Source organism: Cherax quadricarinatus, chromosome 39 (assembly GCF_038502225.1).
Source record: "Cherax quadricarinatus isolate ZL_2023a chromosome 39, ASM3850222v1, whole genome shotgun sequence".
NCBI lineage: Eukaryota > Metazoa > Arthropoda > Malacostraca > Decapoda > Parastacidae > Cherax > Cherax quadricarinatus.
The window spans coordinates 1,884,049-1,904,199 of NC_091330.1; the positions used below are offsets into that span (position 1 = coordinate 1,884,049).

The 20,151-nt window shown below is 42.8% G+C and overlaps 1 protein-coding gene and 1 long non-coding RNA gene across 3 annotated transcripts in view; one reads left to right on the forward strand and one right to left on the reverse strand.

The window, feature by feature from the left end:
- The window catches only part of LOC128696408 (pneumococcal serine-rich repeat protein), a 73,779-nt gene extending 67,605 nt beyond the window's left edge, over nt 1-6,174 (reverse strand). For both annotated transcript variants that reach the window (XM_070092260.1, XM_070092259.1), the window contains exons 1-2: nt 5,947-6,174; nt 1,317-1,589 (exon numbers count right to left, since the gene is read on the reverse strand). In XM_070092260.1, coding sequence (XP_069948361.1) covers nt 1,317-1,491 — 175 coding nt within the window. In that variant the 5' untranslated portion in view covers nt 1,492-1,589; nt 5,947-6,174. The remainder of the gene's footprint in view (nt 1-1,316; nt 1,590-5,946) is intronic.
- Nucleotides 6,175-16,920: 10,746 nt separating this feature from the next.
- On the forward strand, nt 16,921-17,709 carry LOC138853756 (uncharacterized). Its single transcript, XR_011392908.1, has 2 exons — nt 16,921-16,989; nt 17,110-17,709. It is a non-coding gene; the product is annotated as an uncharacterized lncRNA (long non-coding RNA).
- The last annotated feature ends 2,442 nt before the right edge of the window (nt 17,710-20,151 follow it).

Sequence of the window (20,151 nt, forward strand, 5' to 3'; positions counted from 1 at the left end):
TTGATGAAAACAGTAAAATACTTGGGTAATCAAATACAGATAAACTGAAATATATTCAGTACATGAAAAATAATCACGTGAGTATCAAGAGAAGTTGAATAATATATGAATATCGACAAGAAACCACATTCCTCCTTTTCTGTTGCTTCACTCATAATGTTCTTTTAAGTGTTTTTCCTAAACTGGCTCATGCTGGGACTAGTCTTGACATAGCCAGGCAGCCTATTCCATTCTGTCATTGCTGTGTAGTAGCAGGTATTTGAGGCCTGGCCATCTACTGTAGAAACTATAAAATCGCGCTCATGTCGCCTAGTACCATACTGGCTTTGGTTCATAACTTGGGCAAAATTTGCTGCAGAATATTCTGGACACTGATTGTGAACAATTTTGGGAACATAATTAAGCTTCAACTGGCTTACCCTGTCTGCAGCACTAAGTACTGTCAGTTACTGTAACTAATCCTGGCCTACATGGTCTCGTGGACCCAGTAGTTCCAGGAAGAATCTTACCAATTTACTCTGGGATCATTTGTTAGAGCAAAGTACCATGAAGACGAAGAATAATTATATACTCTTTATGAGTGTATGGGCGCTAGACATACTGTATGTTACCGTAATGAAGAGTGAGTTACAACACCGTAGCTCCAACAATCCATAACTTACTTAACTCGCAATTTGGAGAGGAAGTGAGACGATTTCTCTATTGGCTCCGGACGATCCAGGACAGATCGAAACGTTCTCTGTGAGTTTTTTATGTAACGTCTTGCCTGTCTCTGACACTGTGTGTGTGTGGTGTGTGTACTAGTCACCGCTTGTAAAAGGCACTTGTCGACAGACAATTGGTCTGATTTTATATGTGTGTGTATCATAACTGAGTCGTGCTTGCAGGAGATCGAATTTCCGTTTACAAACATGAGTGTGTTTATTGGATCTGGGAGAGAGAGTAAACATTCCTGACCCTGGCGAGGTCCCTGGGTACTGGTATTTTTCATCTAAGGTGTGTAGGAGAGAAGACAAACCTGAGGTACGTTATTAACTCAGGATAACCCGAGAAAACCAAGTCCTTCCCTAGGATACACACCACAACAGCTAAATAGCCATCAGATACCTGTTTACTTGCATAGGTGAATATGACAAGAATATGTAAGGAGGCATACACCAGGGTACGTATTTACTGCTAGGTAAGCAATGGAAGCAGGTGTAAGGCCCATCAAGACTGATGGACTGAACACATCGACTGAGGAAGTCACTTGTTAGCGAAATGTTTCCACAATAAAGATTCTCAGATGTTGCAAAAATACTGTACTCACAACTTACCTTTGCCAGGGAGGGCGTTACGGCGTGCCACCATCTCTGAGAAGTGCTTCCAGGCGAAGTTGTATATATCTGAGGGGTCAGAGTACTGGTTCCTCATGACCTCCCTGGCTAGCACCTCCACCAGCTCCTCCAGCCCATCCGGCAGGCTCAGCCGGGTGAATAAGGGCGTTGACATCTCGACGTAGGAGGAGGCAAGGACACCCTGTCGATGTCCTCCCTCGACTCCTCTTCCTTTACCTCCTTTTCGTTTCACTGCTGCTATTTACGTATATCCTGCCAGGAGAAGAGAGAGAGAAGAAGAATGGGACAATAGTTACAGTACTCTTGTTGGTATGTTTTGTATCATATTATTACATGTTAGATAAGTACGTGAATAGGTGTGAACTGGACTTGCCTAGCGTGGACCAGTAGGCCTGCTGCAGTGCTCTTTCTTTCTTATATTCTTATATCTTAACTTTACTTAAACCATACCCCCGGCCGGGATTGAACCCGCGGTCATAGAGTCTCAAAACTCCAGCCCGTCGCGCTAGCCACTAGACCAGCTAGCCACAATAAGATTCATCCAACTAGGTATATTTCTACACCATAGGAAAGTTAGCACAGGCACCTCTGTGACCACAAATGCAAGTTTTTACAGACGAATCTCCAGCTAGCGTGGCCGTGACGAACTCTAGCTCAAGTCCCTTCACTGCCGTCAACATGACTTAAGAAATCGTAATGACACGATTGCAAATAAACCATACCCCCGGCCGGGATTGAACCCGCGGTCATAGAGTCTCAAAACTCCAGCCAGTCGCGTTAGCCACTAGACCAGCTAGCCACAATAAGATTCATCCAACTAGGTATATTTCTACACCATAGGTTTATTTGCAATCGTGTCATTACGATTTCTTAAGTCATGTTGACGGCAGTGAAGGGACTTGAGCTAGAGTTCGTCACGGCCACGCTAGCTGGAGATTCGTCTGTAAAAACTTGCATTTGTGGTCACAGAGGTGCCTGTGCTAACTTTCCTATGGTGTAGAAATATACCTAGTTGGATGAATCTTATTGTGGCTAGCTGGTCTAGTGGCTAGCGCGACGGGCTGGAGTTTTGAGACTCTATGACCGCGGGTTCAATCCCGGCCGGGGGTATGGTTTATTTGCAATCGTGTCATTACGATTTCTTAAGTCATGTTGACGGCAGTGAAGGGACTTGAGCTAGAGTTCGTCACGGCCACGCTAGCTGGAGATTCGTCTGTAAAAACTTGCATTTGTGGTCACAGAGGTGCCTGTGCTAACTTTCCTATGGTGTAGAAATATACCTAGTTGGATGAATCTTATTGTGGCTAGCTGGTCTAGTGGCTAGCGCGACGGGCTGGAGTTTTGAGACTCTATGACCGCGGGTTCAATCCCGGCCGGGGGTATGGTTTATTTGCAATCGTGTCATTACGATTTCTTAAGTCATGTTGACGGCAGTGAAGGGACTTGAGCTAGAGTTCGTCACGGCCACGCTAGCTGGAGATTCGTCTGTAAAAACTTGCATTTGTGGTCACAGAGGTGCCTGTGCTAACTTTCCTATGGTGTAGAAATATACCTAGTTGGATGAATCTTATTGTGGCTAGCTGGTCTAGTGGCTAGCGCGACGGGCTGGAGTTTTGAGACTCTATGACCGCGGGTTCAATCCCGGCCGGGGGTATGGTTTATTTGCAATCGTGTCATTACGATTTCTTAAGTCATGTTAACTTTACTTCTCCACTTCATTCACTGTCTTTATTATTAAAGTGGTCTCTGTATTCGACTGACGAAGACTGCTGCGCAGGAGAAAAGCTTCGATATTATAGATACCCAAGTGTTGTATATGTATCTTATTACTCAGCTTGCCGGTATTATATTCCATTAACAGTTCACTAGTACTGAGTGGACATTGGGGGCAAGGTAGTCCTGAGTGGTACTCTGGTAATCAGAGTTTATATCTTTGTTCTTGGTTCAGTATGATCGTAGTTGCGTGTGGTGTCAGTTATTGATCCTCTAGTGTGGTTTAGCCAGTTGTGTGCACACCTGACACTTGGGGAAGAGGGGGGGGGGGAAGGTCCACGAGACCACAAAGTTCAAGAAATGGATACAGCCGGCAAAAGGCCACATAGGCACGCATGCGGGAAGACACTCAGATAGACACACACATAAGCATGCACAGACAGACACATAGGCGTGCACACAGGCACACACCGCACACAATCACGTAAGACGCATATAGGCACGCACCGCAGAAAATCACGTAGGAACACACATAAGCACTCTAGCGTCAGGCAGAAAAAGGTACACACACACACGCACACACACACACACACACACACACACACACACACACACACACACACACACACACACACACACACACACATACATAGCTTTAAGCAGAGGTATGATAAAGCTCACGGCTCAGGGAGAGTGACCTAGTAGCGATCAGTGAAGAGGCGGGGCCAGGAGCTCGGACTCGACCCCCGCAACCTCAACTAGGTGAGTACACACACACACACACTGAAGGGTGACATATTATTATTATTTTTGGCAGTAGTAACATTGGCAGCACATTCATGGGGAGAGAGATGAACTCGCAGGAGTCATACAGTGCCTGGAGAATGGGAGACAAAATGAGATTCGTTGCGAGGAAGGGGAGGATATCTCAAATTACCTAGATCAAGAGCCCTCCTTCGCCGGCATCAAGGCACCTCCCACGAAGAGAAGCAAGGTGCTTAAGTCATTAGTTCAAAGATATCCAATACAGACCAGTTGATAATTATGGCGAGTGCAGCACCTGGGTGTCTTTATGAGATGTTTCACCCACACAGCTGGCTTAAGTCAGTCTAATATAGAGTCATGAAGAAGGAGACTTTTATGCTGTAATTAGTGGAAGAAGTAGTGAGATGCAGCAGGTGAAGACGTGGTCATATGTGAACGAGGCCCCACTAGCGGAAGTAGGTCGGATACATCACTAAATATCTGCCTCGTCTTGTCAATATTAGGATCTATACTATACATAATATATAAACGATCTACCAGTGAAAGTATTAACTCTTCTGTATCACTGTGGATGTTGATCACATTATCAGCACTAAGAACATCCATATTTATAGTAATATACGCCTTTCTTGTTCATTATTACCCGTAATGGTAATCTCTGAACGTGGATCCCTTGAAGATAGGAGTGTGTTTTGATGCTGGTGGATGGCTCTTGATTCAAGGAATTGGATGGATCCTCTCGTTCCTGGCATAAACCTGATTACCCCCGCCTCTCCCACCAAGATCTAAGTATGTCAAGGTTATATACACCGGGAGAGGTGTGTGTCTCTTTCAGTGTATATACACCGAGAGATGCGTATCTCTTAGTGTATTTACATAGAGATGAGTATCTCTCAGTGCATATACACTATGAATTTAATCCTAGGGATTAAAGTGACTGACTGGTGGTATACAGGTTGCATGTAGTCTTGAAGACTCTCGCTAGTCGATGATGAGTATTAAACCTAATAAACCCTATGAAATAACAGTCAGATAGTCGATATTTGGCACAAGTCTTCCCGCTTACAAAAAACAGCCTCACATTTTTGTGAGGTGTTTGTCACCTATGTGTTAGTAGTTCTGGGGATTATTGTCCCCACAGCATGGCCTCAGACCAGGCCTCCCCACAGCACGGCCTCAGACCAGGCCTCCCCACAGCACGACCTCAAACCAGGCCTCCCCACAGAACGGCCTCAGACCAGGCCTCCCCACAGCATGGCCTCAGACCAGGCCTCCCCACAGAACGGCCTCAGACCAGGCCTCCCCATAGCATGGCCTCAAACCAGGCCTCCCCACAGCATGGCCTCAGACCAGGCCTCCCCACAGCATGGCCTCAGACCAGGCCTCCCCACAGCACGGCCTCAGACCAGACCTCCCCACAGCATGGCCTCAGATCAGGCCTCCCCACAGCATGGCCTCAGACCAGGCCTCCCCACAGCATGGCCTCAGACCAGCCTCCCCACAGCATGGCCTCAGACCAGGCCTCCCCACAGCATGGCCTCGGACCAGGCCTCCCCACAGCATGGCCTCAGACCAGGCCTCCCCACAGCATGGCCTCAGACCAGGCCTCCCCACAGCATGGCCTCAGACCAGGCCTCCCCACAGCATGGCCTCAGACTAGGCTTGCTAGGTTCGACAGGAAATATTAAAAGATTAAAAACTATTAGTAAGGATATAGGAAAGTTAAGGTAAGTGAATAGCGAATGTAAGAAGTCTGTAAGATTTACTTGTCATCTTTACGTCTTCATGAAACAGAAAGAAAATTTCAGTATCCTGCCAAAGTGTAAAAAATGAACCGGTTTCCATTATAAATTAGTGTGAGAGGACAGTAGTAACTCGCTGGATGGTGGCTGTCTACTAGCTTATTACTTAGAACAAGGTAGAGTGAGGTAGAATAAGGGAGAGTGAGGTAGAACAAGGTAGAGTGAGGTAGAACAAGGGAGAGTGAGGTAGAAGGTAGAGTGAGGTAAAACAAGGTAGAGTGAGGTAGAACAAGGTAGAAGGTAGAGCGAGGTAAAACAAGGTAGAGTGAGGTAGAATAAGGTAAAATAAATGATGTAGAGCAGATAGAACAAACACGTGAAGAGTTTACCTCGTCAGCAGCAGCAGCAGTAGTAGCAGGCGTAGAGATAATGAGCTCAGTATTCACAAGATACAGGTACACCAACGTCACGACACAGGTACACCCACGTCACGATACAGGTACACCCACGTTACATTATACACACCAGAGTGTCCGCAACATTTAACGAAGGTGGTGTAGGTTTACTGTGCTGTATACTGCTGCTGTCTTCACCTCACCACACACTCTCCTGGCAATCTGAGACTGGAATGTGCGTCTCACCCCTTGTCCCCCGGAACTACCCCCTTCCCCTCATTCCAGCCCTCCCTTGAATCGATCCCCTCTTCCCCGTCCCTCTGAATCCATCGTCCAATTGATCTGTTTTGATGTACTAAGCTATTAGAGTAAGTATGTAACTAAGTTTTGGTGTAGTAAGACACGTGACCAAACACTAGGATATGTTAGAAATGTTTTCGCTCCTGGGACCTTGTCTTGAGGCTACTCATATGTAATGGGGACAAAAAAAGGCGTTAGATTCAACTTAAGATAACCCAATAATGTTATTATGGGTCCCTGTTACTTTATATAAGCATTATATACATGCTGTAACCAGGGCCGGATTAAGAAGTCTCCGGGCCTAGGCTATTCAGATTGGCGGGGCCCCTTTGAGTTACGGGTAAGCGAAGCGACCCCTTCCAGCTTGGGGGTGGGGGAGGGGGTCGGTGTGAGCCTGTTTAAGGTCTAATTAAATACATTCTGGCTATTTAGATTAAATTTAATAGGGAAAGTACATCAAGACAGCCAAAACCATTTACCAACAGCCATTATAACTATCTTGTTAAATCATGCATTTTAAAGAGAATAAACTCAAGAGAGCATAGTATTACTAGATTAGGCTATTAAAGTAGTGACATCATGTACCTATTATATTCAGCATAACCACTACAGCACTATTATTCCCTTTATAAATCACTGACCATTATTGTTATCATTGCATCATGCATAAGACTATCAAATCATATAAACTCAAGAAAGTAAAGAATTGTTTATATTCACAGGCACTTCTTAAATAAACTTTTTTCTGGATTTCACATTGGCAAAATCATCAATTATATTCTGAAAATCAATATTTCTTGTTAGATCAGACTCAATGGTCAAGAAGGCTAGGTTACACAATTTGTCTTGGCTCATTGTTGAACGGAGCTGGTTTTTTCACTCTTTTCAAAACAGAAAATGAACGTTCTCCTTCACAGTTAGTAGCTGGAAGTGTTAGGTAAAGGCGATACACAATAAATAACAAAAAAGGCACAATACCGTGACTGGAACGCTACACAAATAACCCGCACATAAAAGAGAGAAGCTTACGACGACGTTTCGGTCCGACTTGGACCGATACACTATGTCAACATTAGGGAAGGTTTCTGAGATACCTGCATTTCTTAAATGTTTCAAAGCAGGTGAGGGTGCACATTTTTCAGGTGGAGCTTTAATCTGATTCATATACCCAGAAAAATGAACTATTTCTTCAACAAATGTGTCCTGAACATCTGCTGAAAGATGTTGTTGCAACTTTAATGTAGCTTCTCTCAATTCTGCATCTGGCATAGTAGTAATTTTGAACAGAAATCCAAACTTGTCATTGAGATTCTGGTAGATTTCTTTTCTTTTCACTAATTCTGTAATCAGTGAATTCAGAATGACGAAGTAAGTAAGTAAGTTTATTCAGGTATACACAAATACAGTTACATAGAATTATCATACATAGCAGCATATGTGTAGAGAACCTAGGATAACCCAAAAAAGTCAGACAGAGTGACTTATTTCCATTGGGGTCCTTTTACCTTATTATTATAATATAAAGGTTATAATATTTTCTTATTATTCTACAATGAAGATAACATCTTATTATCATACTAAAAAGACTATCTACTACACGAGGGTCATTAAGACTATCTACAATACGAGGGTCATTACTAGGGATAAGGTAAAATTTACACGTATTTTAGCTAAAAAATAGAAAATCATTCCCCTCCCTTTCTGTAGCTTCATTCATCAGACACTTTTTGGCAGTCTTCTTGAACTGGTTCATGCTATGACTGGCTTTGGCATGTGCTTTGGTATGTATGCTGTCTTACATTTCTGCCTTGGTAGCAACACAATTTCATTGTCTGGCTCTTCAAAATTGCGTTTCCTCTTCCTTGACCGCTGATGATCAGCCCGGTAACTGTAGTCTTTCACCAGCAGTTTAGCTTTCTCTTCAAACATTTCAAAAGCTTCATCATTGCGAAGTGAGCTTACAAATTCCACTAAGCCTGCATAGAGGTTAGCACAAGTAGCCATTTCAATTTCAATTTTCTGAAGTGTCTTGTTCGTGGCATTTAACCGTTCCAGTATACAGTCCCAAAGCACACAGAGTAAGGCCAATTCAAAATCTTCCAATTTTGATGCTAAGCTGGCTGCTTCGCTTCTTGTAGTTGCTGTCTGGTCTTCATCCTCTGCTATTTGGATCAAAGCAGAACGTATTTCAGCAAAGCTGTCTTTCAAAGCATGTGTTGCATCATGCTGCGCTGACAACCTTATTGTTGATAATGATTTGATGACATCTCCATGAATGGTTGACTTGAGTATACTCCACCGATGCGTTGAAGCAGAGAAAAAATTAAAGAGTGCTTGTAAAAGTCCAAAAAATGAAACTGCAGCGACACAACACTCCGCAGCACATGACCCAACAAGATTAAGAGAATGTGGTGAGCAGGGCACATTTTTTTTTTTTTTTACACAGGGTTTGACAAGGTTAAGGATCCCTAGCTTTATTGACAAGCTATTTACAGGTTAAGGATTCCTAACTTTATTGGCAAGCTAAGAGCTGTTACCTACATCAGCTCATTTGAAAGCATTTTTATTGTTAAGAGACATACAAGTATGGAACAGGATGAAGTTGGAGCCATCTGTGGGCCAGCATTTTCATTTGATCAACTGACTTTATCTCGTTGACATCATTATGCTGTACGAATGTGTTTCATACTCGAGTCATCCTGGGTATGTATGATTTCAGATGGAGTGATGTTCTGGAGAAGGGTACAGCCAGAGTGAAGTTGCTGCTTTCTGCCCGTCTTGTGGCATAAAAGCTTGTTTCGGGCTTGACACGGGCTTGCAATCCATTTTATTTACCCGACATGTTACTTGCATTGTCGTAGCTCTGGCCACAGCAATCCATAATAGAGAGATCATGTTCAAGCAGAGTATCCAGTACTACATTCATCATTGTGTCTCCATCATGGCCTGAAAGATGAATAAATTTTATAAAGCGCTCTACAGGCTTACCACTGGAGTCGACAAAGTGAATAATGAATGTCAATTGATCTGTATGTGAAATATCTGGTGTTGAATCTACACTTATTGCAAAGTATTTTGCAGTTTTATTTTATTTTATTTCATTATTTATTTTAGTTTTGATTAATTTTTAAAAATCAATTTTACTCTCCAAACACTTGAACTTTTTAGGTAGGGACCCCTTTGCACTTGCACCATGTGTGCAGTCTTGGATGAGCCCCTGAACCCCTTGGACCGCGGGGCCCCCAAATGCGCGGGCCCCTAGGCAAATGCCTAGTTTCCCTATGCGGTAATCCGGCCCTGGCTGTAATCAGTCCCTCAATCTGGAGTCGATGTGTTCACCCCATTAATCTTGAGACAAGTACTTTTAGGTGGTGGTGGTGGTGATGGTGGTGGTGGTGCTACTCCTGCTGCTGCTGCTGTGCTACTGGTGTGCTGCTGCTGTGCTGCTGCTGTTCCTGCTACTGCTGTGCTACTGCTGCTGCTACTGCTGCTGTTGTGCTGCTGCTGTGCTACTGCTGCTGCTGCTGTTACTGCTGCTACTGCTGCTGTTACTGCTGCTACTGCTGTTACTGCTGCTGTTGTGCTGCTGCTGTGCTACTTCTGCTGCTGCTGCTACTGCTGCTACTGCTGCTGATGCTACTGCTGCTGCTGCTGCTGCTGCTGCTGCTGCTGCTGCTGTTGTGCTGCTGCTGTGCTGCTGCTGTGCTGCTACTGTGCTGCTACTGCTGCTGCTATGCTGCTACTGTTACTACTACTGTTACCGCTACTACTACTACTGCTACTTCTATTACTACTGCTGCTGCTACTAGTACTGCCACTGCTATTACTACTACTACTACTGCTATGCTGCTACTGTTACTACTACTGTTACCGCTACTACTACTACTGTTACTTCTATTACTACTGCTACTGCTACTAGTGCTGCCACTGCTATTACAACTACTACTACTACTGCTATTACCACTACTGCTACTGCTATTACTACTGCTGCTACTGTTATTACTACTACTGCTACTGCTCTTACTACTACTGCTGCTGCTACTGCTGCAGGATATATACACTGAGAGATATAATTCTCTCAGGATATATATACTGAGAGTTTACTTTAATCCCTATTTTAGGGATTAAAGTATTTTTGTGTGGTGGTAAACAGGCTACGTGCAACCTTAATGACCTTCGTGTAGTCGATAGTCTTTAAACCCTGTTAACTATGAGAGGAGGGCCTCGGTGAGATGACCAAAAGCTCCAGCTGTGGGACATCATATGACTAAGACCCGCGTCAGGAAACACTTGTCCTGTTTCCTGACAAACATTACCTAACCTAACACCGTCATGGAACAAGTGTGATTACTCTGGACAGGACATCAGCGTGCCGCCGGCGTTAGGTTAGGTAAGTGTGGAAAATTTTTTGATTTTCCGAAACTATAGTGCCTAATAGGTGTTTAATGTGTCTATATGGGTCAAAAATGTATTTGAAAATAAGAGTAGAACCAAGAGTTCCCTTTGCGCATGCGCGGATGTGCGGGGGGGAGGGCGCGTATTGTTTTGAATGGTGGTGAGGAAGCTGAGAAAACATGGAACCACGAAATTGACGTTCACGGTGGCCTAAGGATTAATATAGGCCTCATTTCATAATAAGAAGTGTCGTAATTGTTCCTGGTGGAGAGTGAGGGAACGGGATTTACGGGACCACAGTAATAGAGTGGTAAAAGTGTGATAAGAGAAGGAGCGGGTGACTGACGCGCCACAATGGACTGTGTCCTGGGGAAAATTACCCTTGGATTAATCATCACTCATCGGTCTCAGATCTTAATGGAGTGACCTCTAATTTGTATAATAGTTATGAGACGTTAAATCGGCTTGTGAATTGTAATGTAATTAATGATAATAACGCTAAGTTAAGAGAATATGTGAAGTGAAATAAGTCGTTTGCTCCGAGTGAACACGCTAGACCTCGTTGTTAACGAGACGAGGAAAGGGAAACTCCTTGAGTCACGACGTCTAAAGCAGGACAAACCAGCGGATACCTCGTCCTGCTGGAATGAGAATCGTGTCGGTGTAGCAGGACATCGAAAATGAGATGGTGAATCAAGAAATGAGGAATATCAATCACCCACAGTTAAGTAACCCTTCTAGTTATAGCAACCTTAGACTGGCCAGTAGTGGTATGTTATAATTAGATAGGTTACGAGTGATCCAGCTACATCAAGTGACCACCAGAGAACATCTGGTAAGTAGTGGGATTATGTACAAATGTTTTCCTTGACGGATGTATCCATGTGTGTCCTACCCCCCCCCCTTCATTCAGTTAAACTAATATAATCTATACAGTCCACAATTAATTAGTAGCACCGTACTTGTGGGTGCTACCCAATCCATACTGGTCTCGGATAGATATGGATAAGATTGTGAGGTCGAGGGGACCACTTGGTGCGACCAGGGGTGGTTAAGTTTTCTCACATGTCTACACGGGGTGACTACGGTAAACAATATGATTGTCTCCCAATGAGATTACTGGTATGTATATAATGTTGAGGTACATACAGGTAAGCACCCTAGAAAATTTTCCATATCTGCCCGTTGGTCCTTCGAACCGGATGCAATCAGTGAAAAAATTAATTGAATTAATTACTTAATAATTAAGTGACTGATTGAAGGAAGTGGGTGTAGGGTGCACAAGTTTAATCGATCGTGTGATGGATGACAATTAGCCCAATTAATTGCTAGCACATGTGTGGCTAGGATTTATACAAGAGTAAAGGGCAAGAATTACTCTTATAAGGCGCCTACTTAAGTTGTATAATCAGTGATTAATAATTCTCTAACCATGACTGGATCTAATGGAGTTAATGTGGCTGACAAGTCCGTGAATTTTAGAGTAATGAAAGCATCATTACAGGCTATTAAAAGCCATGTGACGAAGGCATTTGATTTAGTGAATCAAAGAACCGTGAACCCTAATGAATTAAAGTTATATTTAGATGCTTTAGAGAGTAGATTTGATTGGTACAAATTGTGGTTTAAAGACTGTGAAAGAGATCTGCTAGAGAATTGTGCAGATGGAATGGAAATGAATGTTTTAATTAATCAACATTACGAATTGGAAGAAAAACTGTCTTGTAAAAGTAAGGCTTTGAATAAATTAAAGGGTGTAAGCCAGGCAGTTGATCAACCTATTAATGCAAAGGGTGTGTTTGCCAAAACCTCCGTAGTACGGTCTGGAGGAAATCAGACTAGGTCGGCAGGAATTAATTGTTCAATTGCAGACCAGTCAGCCAAACAGTTCTAAGGATATAACACATAATGACTCTGAAGTATCTGTCAAGCCTCAAAAGGGAAAAATAATCCCAGTGGTAATAATCATAGTTAAGAGTTAAATAGGCACATATCAAGTCAGGAATCAGTAATAGTGGTTCCTCACATCAAGGTAAGAGGAATAAGTACCTCAGTAAGTGTAACCCAGTTAATAAGAGGTCAGGCAAGGAAAAGAGAGACTGCCTCTTCTGCCAGGGTACTCATTTCACTAAAAATTGTAATGCCTGTAATTCATGGGATATTAAAGTGGAAAGAATGAAAGAACTTGACAGATTTATCAGATGTCTAGACAATCATAATGTAAAGGATTGTCATACCAAATTGAACAGTTGCTATCAATGCAACAAGGGAAGCACCATACAGTTATGTGCAGGGTTGTATGTGATTCTTATAATAATGGTGACAATAATGATAATGTTAATAACCCTGACACTACAGTGACTGATGTAAAGGTTGCAGCTAATGGCAATAATGATGGTCTAGCTGAGGTAGCCTTGACGGTGTTGGATGTAAAAATTCAGGATAAAGGGCATAAATCCAAAACCATACGGCGTCACTCTCCTCAACACTGGTACGGGCCATGTAATATATGGCAGACTACCGCCTAGTAATAATGACTAGAGGAAGTAGTGAATACGGTCACGGTGTCTTACTCATGAAAGGTCAACCCAGTACAAGTATTCTTCTATCGAGAATGATGTTGAACCAGTCTAATTTGTGGGAGCTGGACAGCATAGGATTAATGTAAATGAGGAAAGTCCAAATGATTCCTTTACTCAGGAACAATACCTGAAGGATGTTAAATGTGAATCTGGACATTACTGGGTGCGACTTCCGTGGAAGCTTGACCGTCCAGAATTACCTACTAATTATAGGATGGCGTATGGACAGTTAAAGGGCCCAGCTCTGCGAACTGAGCAAGACACCAAAATTGTTGACTGCTTATAATGATATAATTAATAAGCAGTTAAATAATAAATTGTTCTTACTTCAGGCGACGATAAATGCACACCTTAAATGCACAGGCGGTCCACTGAGCGAAGTAATTGGGTAAATAATCTTATGTGGACAATTTCCGGGTGTGACGTCAACTGAAGAGGAACTAATGAGGATATGTGAAGGGGTTAATGAAATAATGAAGAAATGTGCTGGGACTGACTTGGGATACTGAGAGACTTGTTATTGTTAAAGTCTCAAAATTCCAGTATGCCCAATAAATTAATCCAGGGAGCATAGGCTTATGCCCCTGAGAGAATGGAACACTAATTAGTCCATTTTGAGGGATCAATAAATACAGATGGCCATGGAGTTGGTGCCTATATGCAGTAATGTGCTGGGGCTGACTTGGGATACTGAGAGACTTGTTATTGTTAAAGTCTCAAAATTCCAGTATGCCCAATAAATTAATCCAGGGAGCATAGGCTTATGCCCCTGACAGAATGGAACACCAATTAGTCCATTTTGAGGGTTCAATAAATATGGATGGCCATGGAGTTGGTGCCTATATGCAGTAATGTGCTGGGGCTGACTTGGGATACTGAGAGACTTGTTATTGGTAAAGTCTCAAAATTCCAGTATGCCCAATAACTTAATCCAGGGAGCATAGGCTTATGCCCCTGAGAGAATGGAACACCAATTAGTCCATTTTGAGAGTTCAATAAATATGGGTGGCCAGTGAAGATGGGAAAATTGTACTCCACATTATGTAAGTCGTCTAGCAACGACCTCCGCCCGGCCGCAGTGTGGAAAATTTTTTGATTTTCCGAAACTATAGTGCCTAATAGGTGTTTAATGTGTCTATATGGGTCAAAAATGTATTTGAAAATAAGAGTAGAACCAAGAGTTCCCTTTGCGCATGCGCGGATGTGCGGGAGGGAGGGCGCGTATTGTTTTGAATGGTGGTGAGGAAGCTGAGAAAACATGGAACCACGAAATTGACGTTCACGGTGGCCTAAGGATTAATATAGGCCTCATTTCATAATAAGAAGTGTCGTAATTGTTCCTGGTGGAGAGTGAGGGAACGGGATTTACGGGACCACAGTAATAGAGTGGTAAAAGTGTGATAAGAGAAGGAGCGGGTGACTGACGCGCCACAATGGACTGTGTCCTGGGGAAAATTACCCTTGGATTAATCATCACTCATCGGTCTCAGATCTTAATGGAGTGACCTCTAATTTGTATAATAGTTATGAGACGTTAAATCGGCTTGTGAATTGTAATGTAATTAATGATAATAACGCTAAGTTAAGAGAATATGTGAAGTGAAATAAGTCGTTTGCTCCGAGTGAACACGCTAGACCTCGTTGTTAACGAGACGAGGAAAGGGAAACTCCTTGAGTCACGACGTCTAAAGCAGGACAAACCAGCGGATACCTCGTCCTGCTGGAATGAGAATCGTGTCGGTGTAGCAGGACATCGAAAATGAGATGGTGAATCAAGAAATGAGGAATATCAATCACCCACAGTTAAGTAACCCTTCTAGTTATAGCAACCTTAGACTGGCCAGTAGTGGTATGTTATAATTAGATAGGTTACGAGTGATCCAGCTACATCAAGTGACCACCAGAGAACATCTGGTAAGTAGTGGGATTATGTACAAATGTTTTCCTTGACGGATGTATCCATGTGTGTCCTACCCCCCCCCCTTCATTCAGTTAAACTAATATAATCTATACAGTCCACAATTAATTAGTAGCACCGTACTTGTGGGTGCTACCCAATCCATACTGGTCTCGGATAGATATGGATAAGATTGTGAGGTCGAGGGGACCACTTGGTGCGACCAGGGGTGGTTAAGTTTTCTCACATGTCTACACGGGGTGACTACGGTAAACAATATGATTGTCTCCCAATGAGATTACTGGTATGTATATAATGTTGAGGTACATACAGGTAAGCACCCTAGAAAATTTTCCATAGTAAGGTTTATCAGGAAGCAGGACAAGTGTTTCCTGACACGGGTCTTAGTCATATGATGTCCCGCAGCTGGAGCTTTTGGTCATCTGACCGAGGCCTTATGCTGGCTTACCCCTCCACCCCTTCAAAAATTATGGTTATGATAATAACCATTAGATAATTCGGTTTTGATAGTGTGGACAATGGACATCCTCTACACTCTCCTGACCATCGCTGATAGTTTCCCAATTCTTTTCTCTTTACATTCGTATTCACTATATACAGTCAGTTGGGCAGTTGGTCGGGGCGCCATCCATCAGCTGTATTTTTTCCTCTTTACGTTATTTCCCATACCCCGGAGAACCAGGCTTGTGTTCCACTTGTTTTCCCTCATCCTGCTGCATACACTGGCTCGCAAGAGATTTTAAAAGGCATAACAATTCGCGAGTGCGCAGGTTCAAGTCTTGCTCTGGTCTGAGATAATGCTTGTAAATAACTTATCTCATTCACGCATTACTGGCCACCATTAATAATATGGGAGAAGCCACCTGCTGACTTATGTTAGGTGGCCTGGTGGCTAAAGCTCCCGCTTCACACACGGAGGGCCCGGGTTCGATTCCCGGCGGGTGGAAACATTTCGACACGTTTCCTTACACCTGTTGTCCTGTTCACCTAGCAGCAAATAGGTACCTGGGTGTTAGTCGACTGGTGTGGGTCGCATCCTGGGGGACAAGATTAAGGACCCCAATGGAAATAAGTTAGACAGTCCTCGATGACGCACTGACTTTCTTGGGTTATCCTGGGTGGCTAATCCTCCGGGGTTAAAAATCCGAACGAAATCTTATCTTATCTTATCTTACCTATGGAAATACAAGTAACGCAGTGGAAATAAGTCACTGCCTGATTTTTTGGGGTTATCGTAGGTAATCTACACATTCTGCTATGTATGATAATTTATGTAACTGTGTTTATGTGTACCTGTACCTGAATAAACTTACTTAGTCTTACGGGATGTTAGGCTTAGGGTCCACCTGGACTAGAGAGAGAGAGAGAGACTAATTGGGAACAGCAGCTCCCATTTGTTTCCTTTCCAATTCCTGGGCTGGATTTGGCCCATATATTATTCCAGGGGCACAGCTGTATGACTACTTGTGGGTTTAGCGCTTAGTTATGATTATAATAATAATAATTATTCCGTTTAAGCTATGGTGGTTCTGAGCCGCAACAAGACATGGTCATGGCGGACTATAGGGGAGGTGTACACGTGCTTACTCAGGGAGTACGACGTCTGGCTCTGCTGGTGTTTAGACCTAAAGTTCACTTAATCAAACTTAATAATTTCATGTTTCCTCTTTCAGGAGGAAAGTTTGTTTCCTTTCTAATTCCCGCCCATATTGTGGCGACATATATTCGCGGATTCCCCAAAGTCAGGCTCAATAAGGCGAAGACTTCGGTAACCCTTAACAACATCAACAACACCTGGTCAGGCAGGTTTTAAGAAAATATTATATAAGGAATAAGGAACAGGTAAGATGTTAATAAATTCATAAATCAGAATATAAGTAGAGCACTAACCCAATTCCTCCTGACTGCCAATACACTGGGCAATATCTAAATATCTTTAATAAGAGTATTTTCACCTGACAGAGAGAAGAGGAACACGAGGAGGTTGATTCCCGCAAGTAATTGCATTACACCAGACAAATAATGACATAAGAAGCACTGCAGTAGGCCTACTGGCCCATACTAGGCAGTCATCAATACTCCACATTACTACTGCTGTCATCGGGAGAAGGAACTTCTAAGTAAACGGCATGTATCCTGAAGAACTGTGTTGTAGTCCCCTCAAGGAAGGTTTGATGCTGGTGAGGGGCTCTTGATCTAGGGAATTAGATCTGTGTTCCTGTTTCCTGAATTTAGCCTGAATACCTTCCACCCTCCCCACATGCACTGTATAATGCTACGGATTTAGCGCTTCCCCGTGATTATAAACTATAATCTGCATGCATTGTCACTCATTTCTGTATAATCAATGAATCATGTGGAAATACACTTGACTGACATACTGTACCACCGGCCATTGAGTATGTGTGTTTGTTAAGTAAGTTATTTTGGTACAGGGCTACATAAGTGCAATTATCATGCATAACAAATGTGTAAATTACTTTGGATAACCCCAAAAAATCATACGAGGAATATCTTGTGTGTGGTGAGCTAGATGTGGGGAAGTATGCTTGGTAGTGTTAAGGTGTGAAAAAATGGTTAAAAAAACTGACAGGTTGATAAATGAAACACTTGTGCAACATTTGGATATCTTTATTCTGGAAAAGTTTCGCCAGCCAGTGGCTTCTTCAGTCCAATGCAGAGAAAGAGAGAAAGACGAGGAGTTTGAGGTAATCAGTCCCTTGGCCTGGAGTCAAGATTGATGGACTAAACACATCTTGATCAAGACTGATGGACCGAATGCATTGACTACAGGCTGTGAGACTGATTACTTCAAACTCCTCATCTTCCTCCATTTCTCTGCACTGGACTGAAGAAGCCACTGGCTGGTGCAGTGTTTCCAGAATAAAGATAACCAATATTGTATGAGTGTCTTACTTATCAGTGTGAGGGTGACCCGATGTGTCCTTGCATCCTTCTGTGTCTTAATTTAATAGTATTTTTTAAGTACAGTGGAACCCCAAATATTGGCCGTAATCTGTTCCAGAAGGTCAGCCTATATTCGAAAAAGCCTAAATTCGAAGCAATATTTCCCATAAGAATTAATGTAAATACAATTAATCCATTCCAGACACCCAAATTTTTTTTTTTTTTTTTTTTTTTTTTTTTTTCAACAAGTCGGCCGTCTCCCACCGAGGCAGGGTGACCCAAAAAAGAAAGAAAATCCCCAAAAAGAAAATACTTTCATCATCATTCAACACTTTCACCACACTCGCACATTATCACTGTTTTTGCAGAGGTGCTCAGAATACAACAGTCTAGAAGCATACACATATAAAGATACACAACATATCCCTCCAAACTGCCAATAAATTTTTATTTTTATTATCACACTGGCCGATTCCCACCAAGGCAGGGTGACCCGAAAAAGAAAAACTTTCACCATCATTCACTCCATCACTGTCTTGCCAGAAGGGTGCTTTACACTACAGTTTTTAAACTGCAACATTAACACCCCTCCTTCAGAGTGCAGGCACTGTACTTCCCATCTCCAGGACTCAAGTCCGGCCTGCCGGTTTCCCTGAATCCCTTCATAAATGTTACTTTGCTCACACTCCAACAGCACGTCAAGTATTAAAAACCATTTGTCTCCATTCACTCCTATCAAACACGCTCATGCATGCCTCCTGGAAGTCCAAGCCCCTCGCACACAAAACCTCCTTTACCCCCTCCCTCCAACCTTTCCTAGGCCGACCCCTACCCCGCCTTCCTTCCACTACAGACTGATACACTCTTGAAGTCATTCTGTTTCGCTCCATTCTCTCTACATGTCCGAACCACCTCAACAACCCTTCCTCAGCCCTCTGGACAACAGTTATGGTAATCCCGCACCTCCTCCTAACTTCCAAACTACGAATTCTCTGCATTATATTCACACCACACATTGCCCTCAGACATGACATCTCCACTGCCTCCAGCCTTCTCCTCGCTGCAACATTCATCACCCACGCTTCACACCCATATAAGAGCGTTGGTAAAACTATACTCTCATACATTCCCCTCTTTGCCTCCAAGGACAAAGTTCTTTGTCTCCACAGACTCCTAAGTGCACCACTCACTCTTTTTCCCTCATCAATTCTATGATTCACCTCATCTTTCATAGACCCATCCGCTGACACGTCCACTCCCAAATATCTGAATACGTTCACCTCCTCCATACTCTCTCCCTCCAATCTGATATTCAATCTTTCATCACCTAATCTTTTTGTTATCCTCATAACCTTACTCTTTCCTGTATTCACCTTTAATTTTCTTCTTTTGCACACCCTACCAAATTCATCCACCAATCTCTGCAACTTCTCTTCAGAATCTCCCAAGAGCACAGTGTCATCAGCAAAGAGCAGCTGTGACAACTCCCACTTTGTGTGTGATTCTTTATCTCTTAACTCCACGCCTCTTGCCAAGACCCTCGCATTTACTTCTCTTACAACCCCATCTATAAATATATTAAACAACCACGGTGACATCACACATCCTTGTCTAAGGCCTACTTTTACTGGGAAAAAATTTCCCTCTTTCCTACATACTCTAACTTGAGCCTCACTATCCTCGTAAAAACTCTTCACTGCTTTCAGTAACCTACCTCCTACACCATACACTTGCAACATCTGCCACATTGCCCCCCTATCCACCCTGTCATACGCCTTTTCCAAATCCATAAATGCCACAAAGACCTCTTTAGCCTTATCTAAATACTGTTCACTTATATGTTTCACTGTAAACACCTGGTCCACACACCCCCTACCTTTCCTAAAGCCTCCTTGTTCATCTGCTATCCTATTCTCCGTCTTACTCTTAATTCTTTCAATTATTTCTCTACCATACACTTTACCAGGTACACTGCCAATAAATATTAACAAAAAAATATTAACAAAAAATACAATTTTTAAAGATTAATTATAGTTTTACATACACAAAACATTGAGAGCTAAGTTAAATAAATGAACATTTAAATCACTATTACAT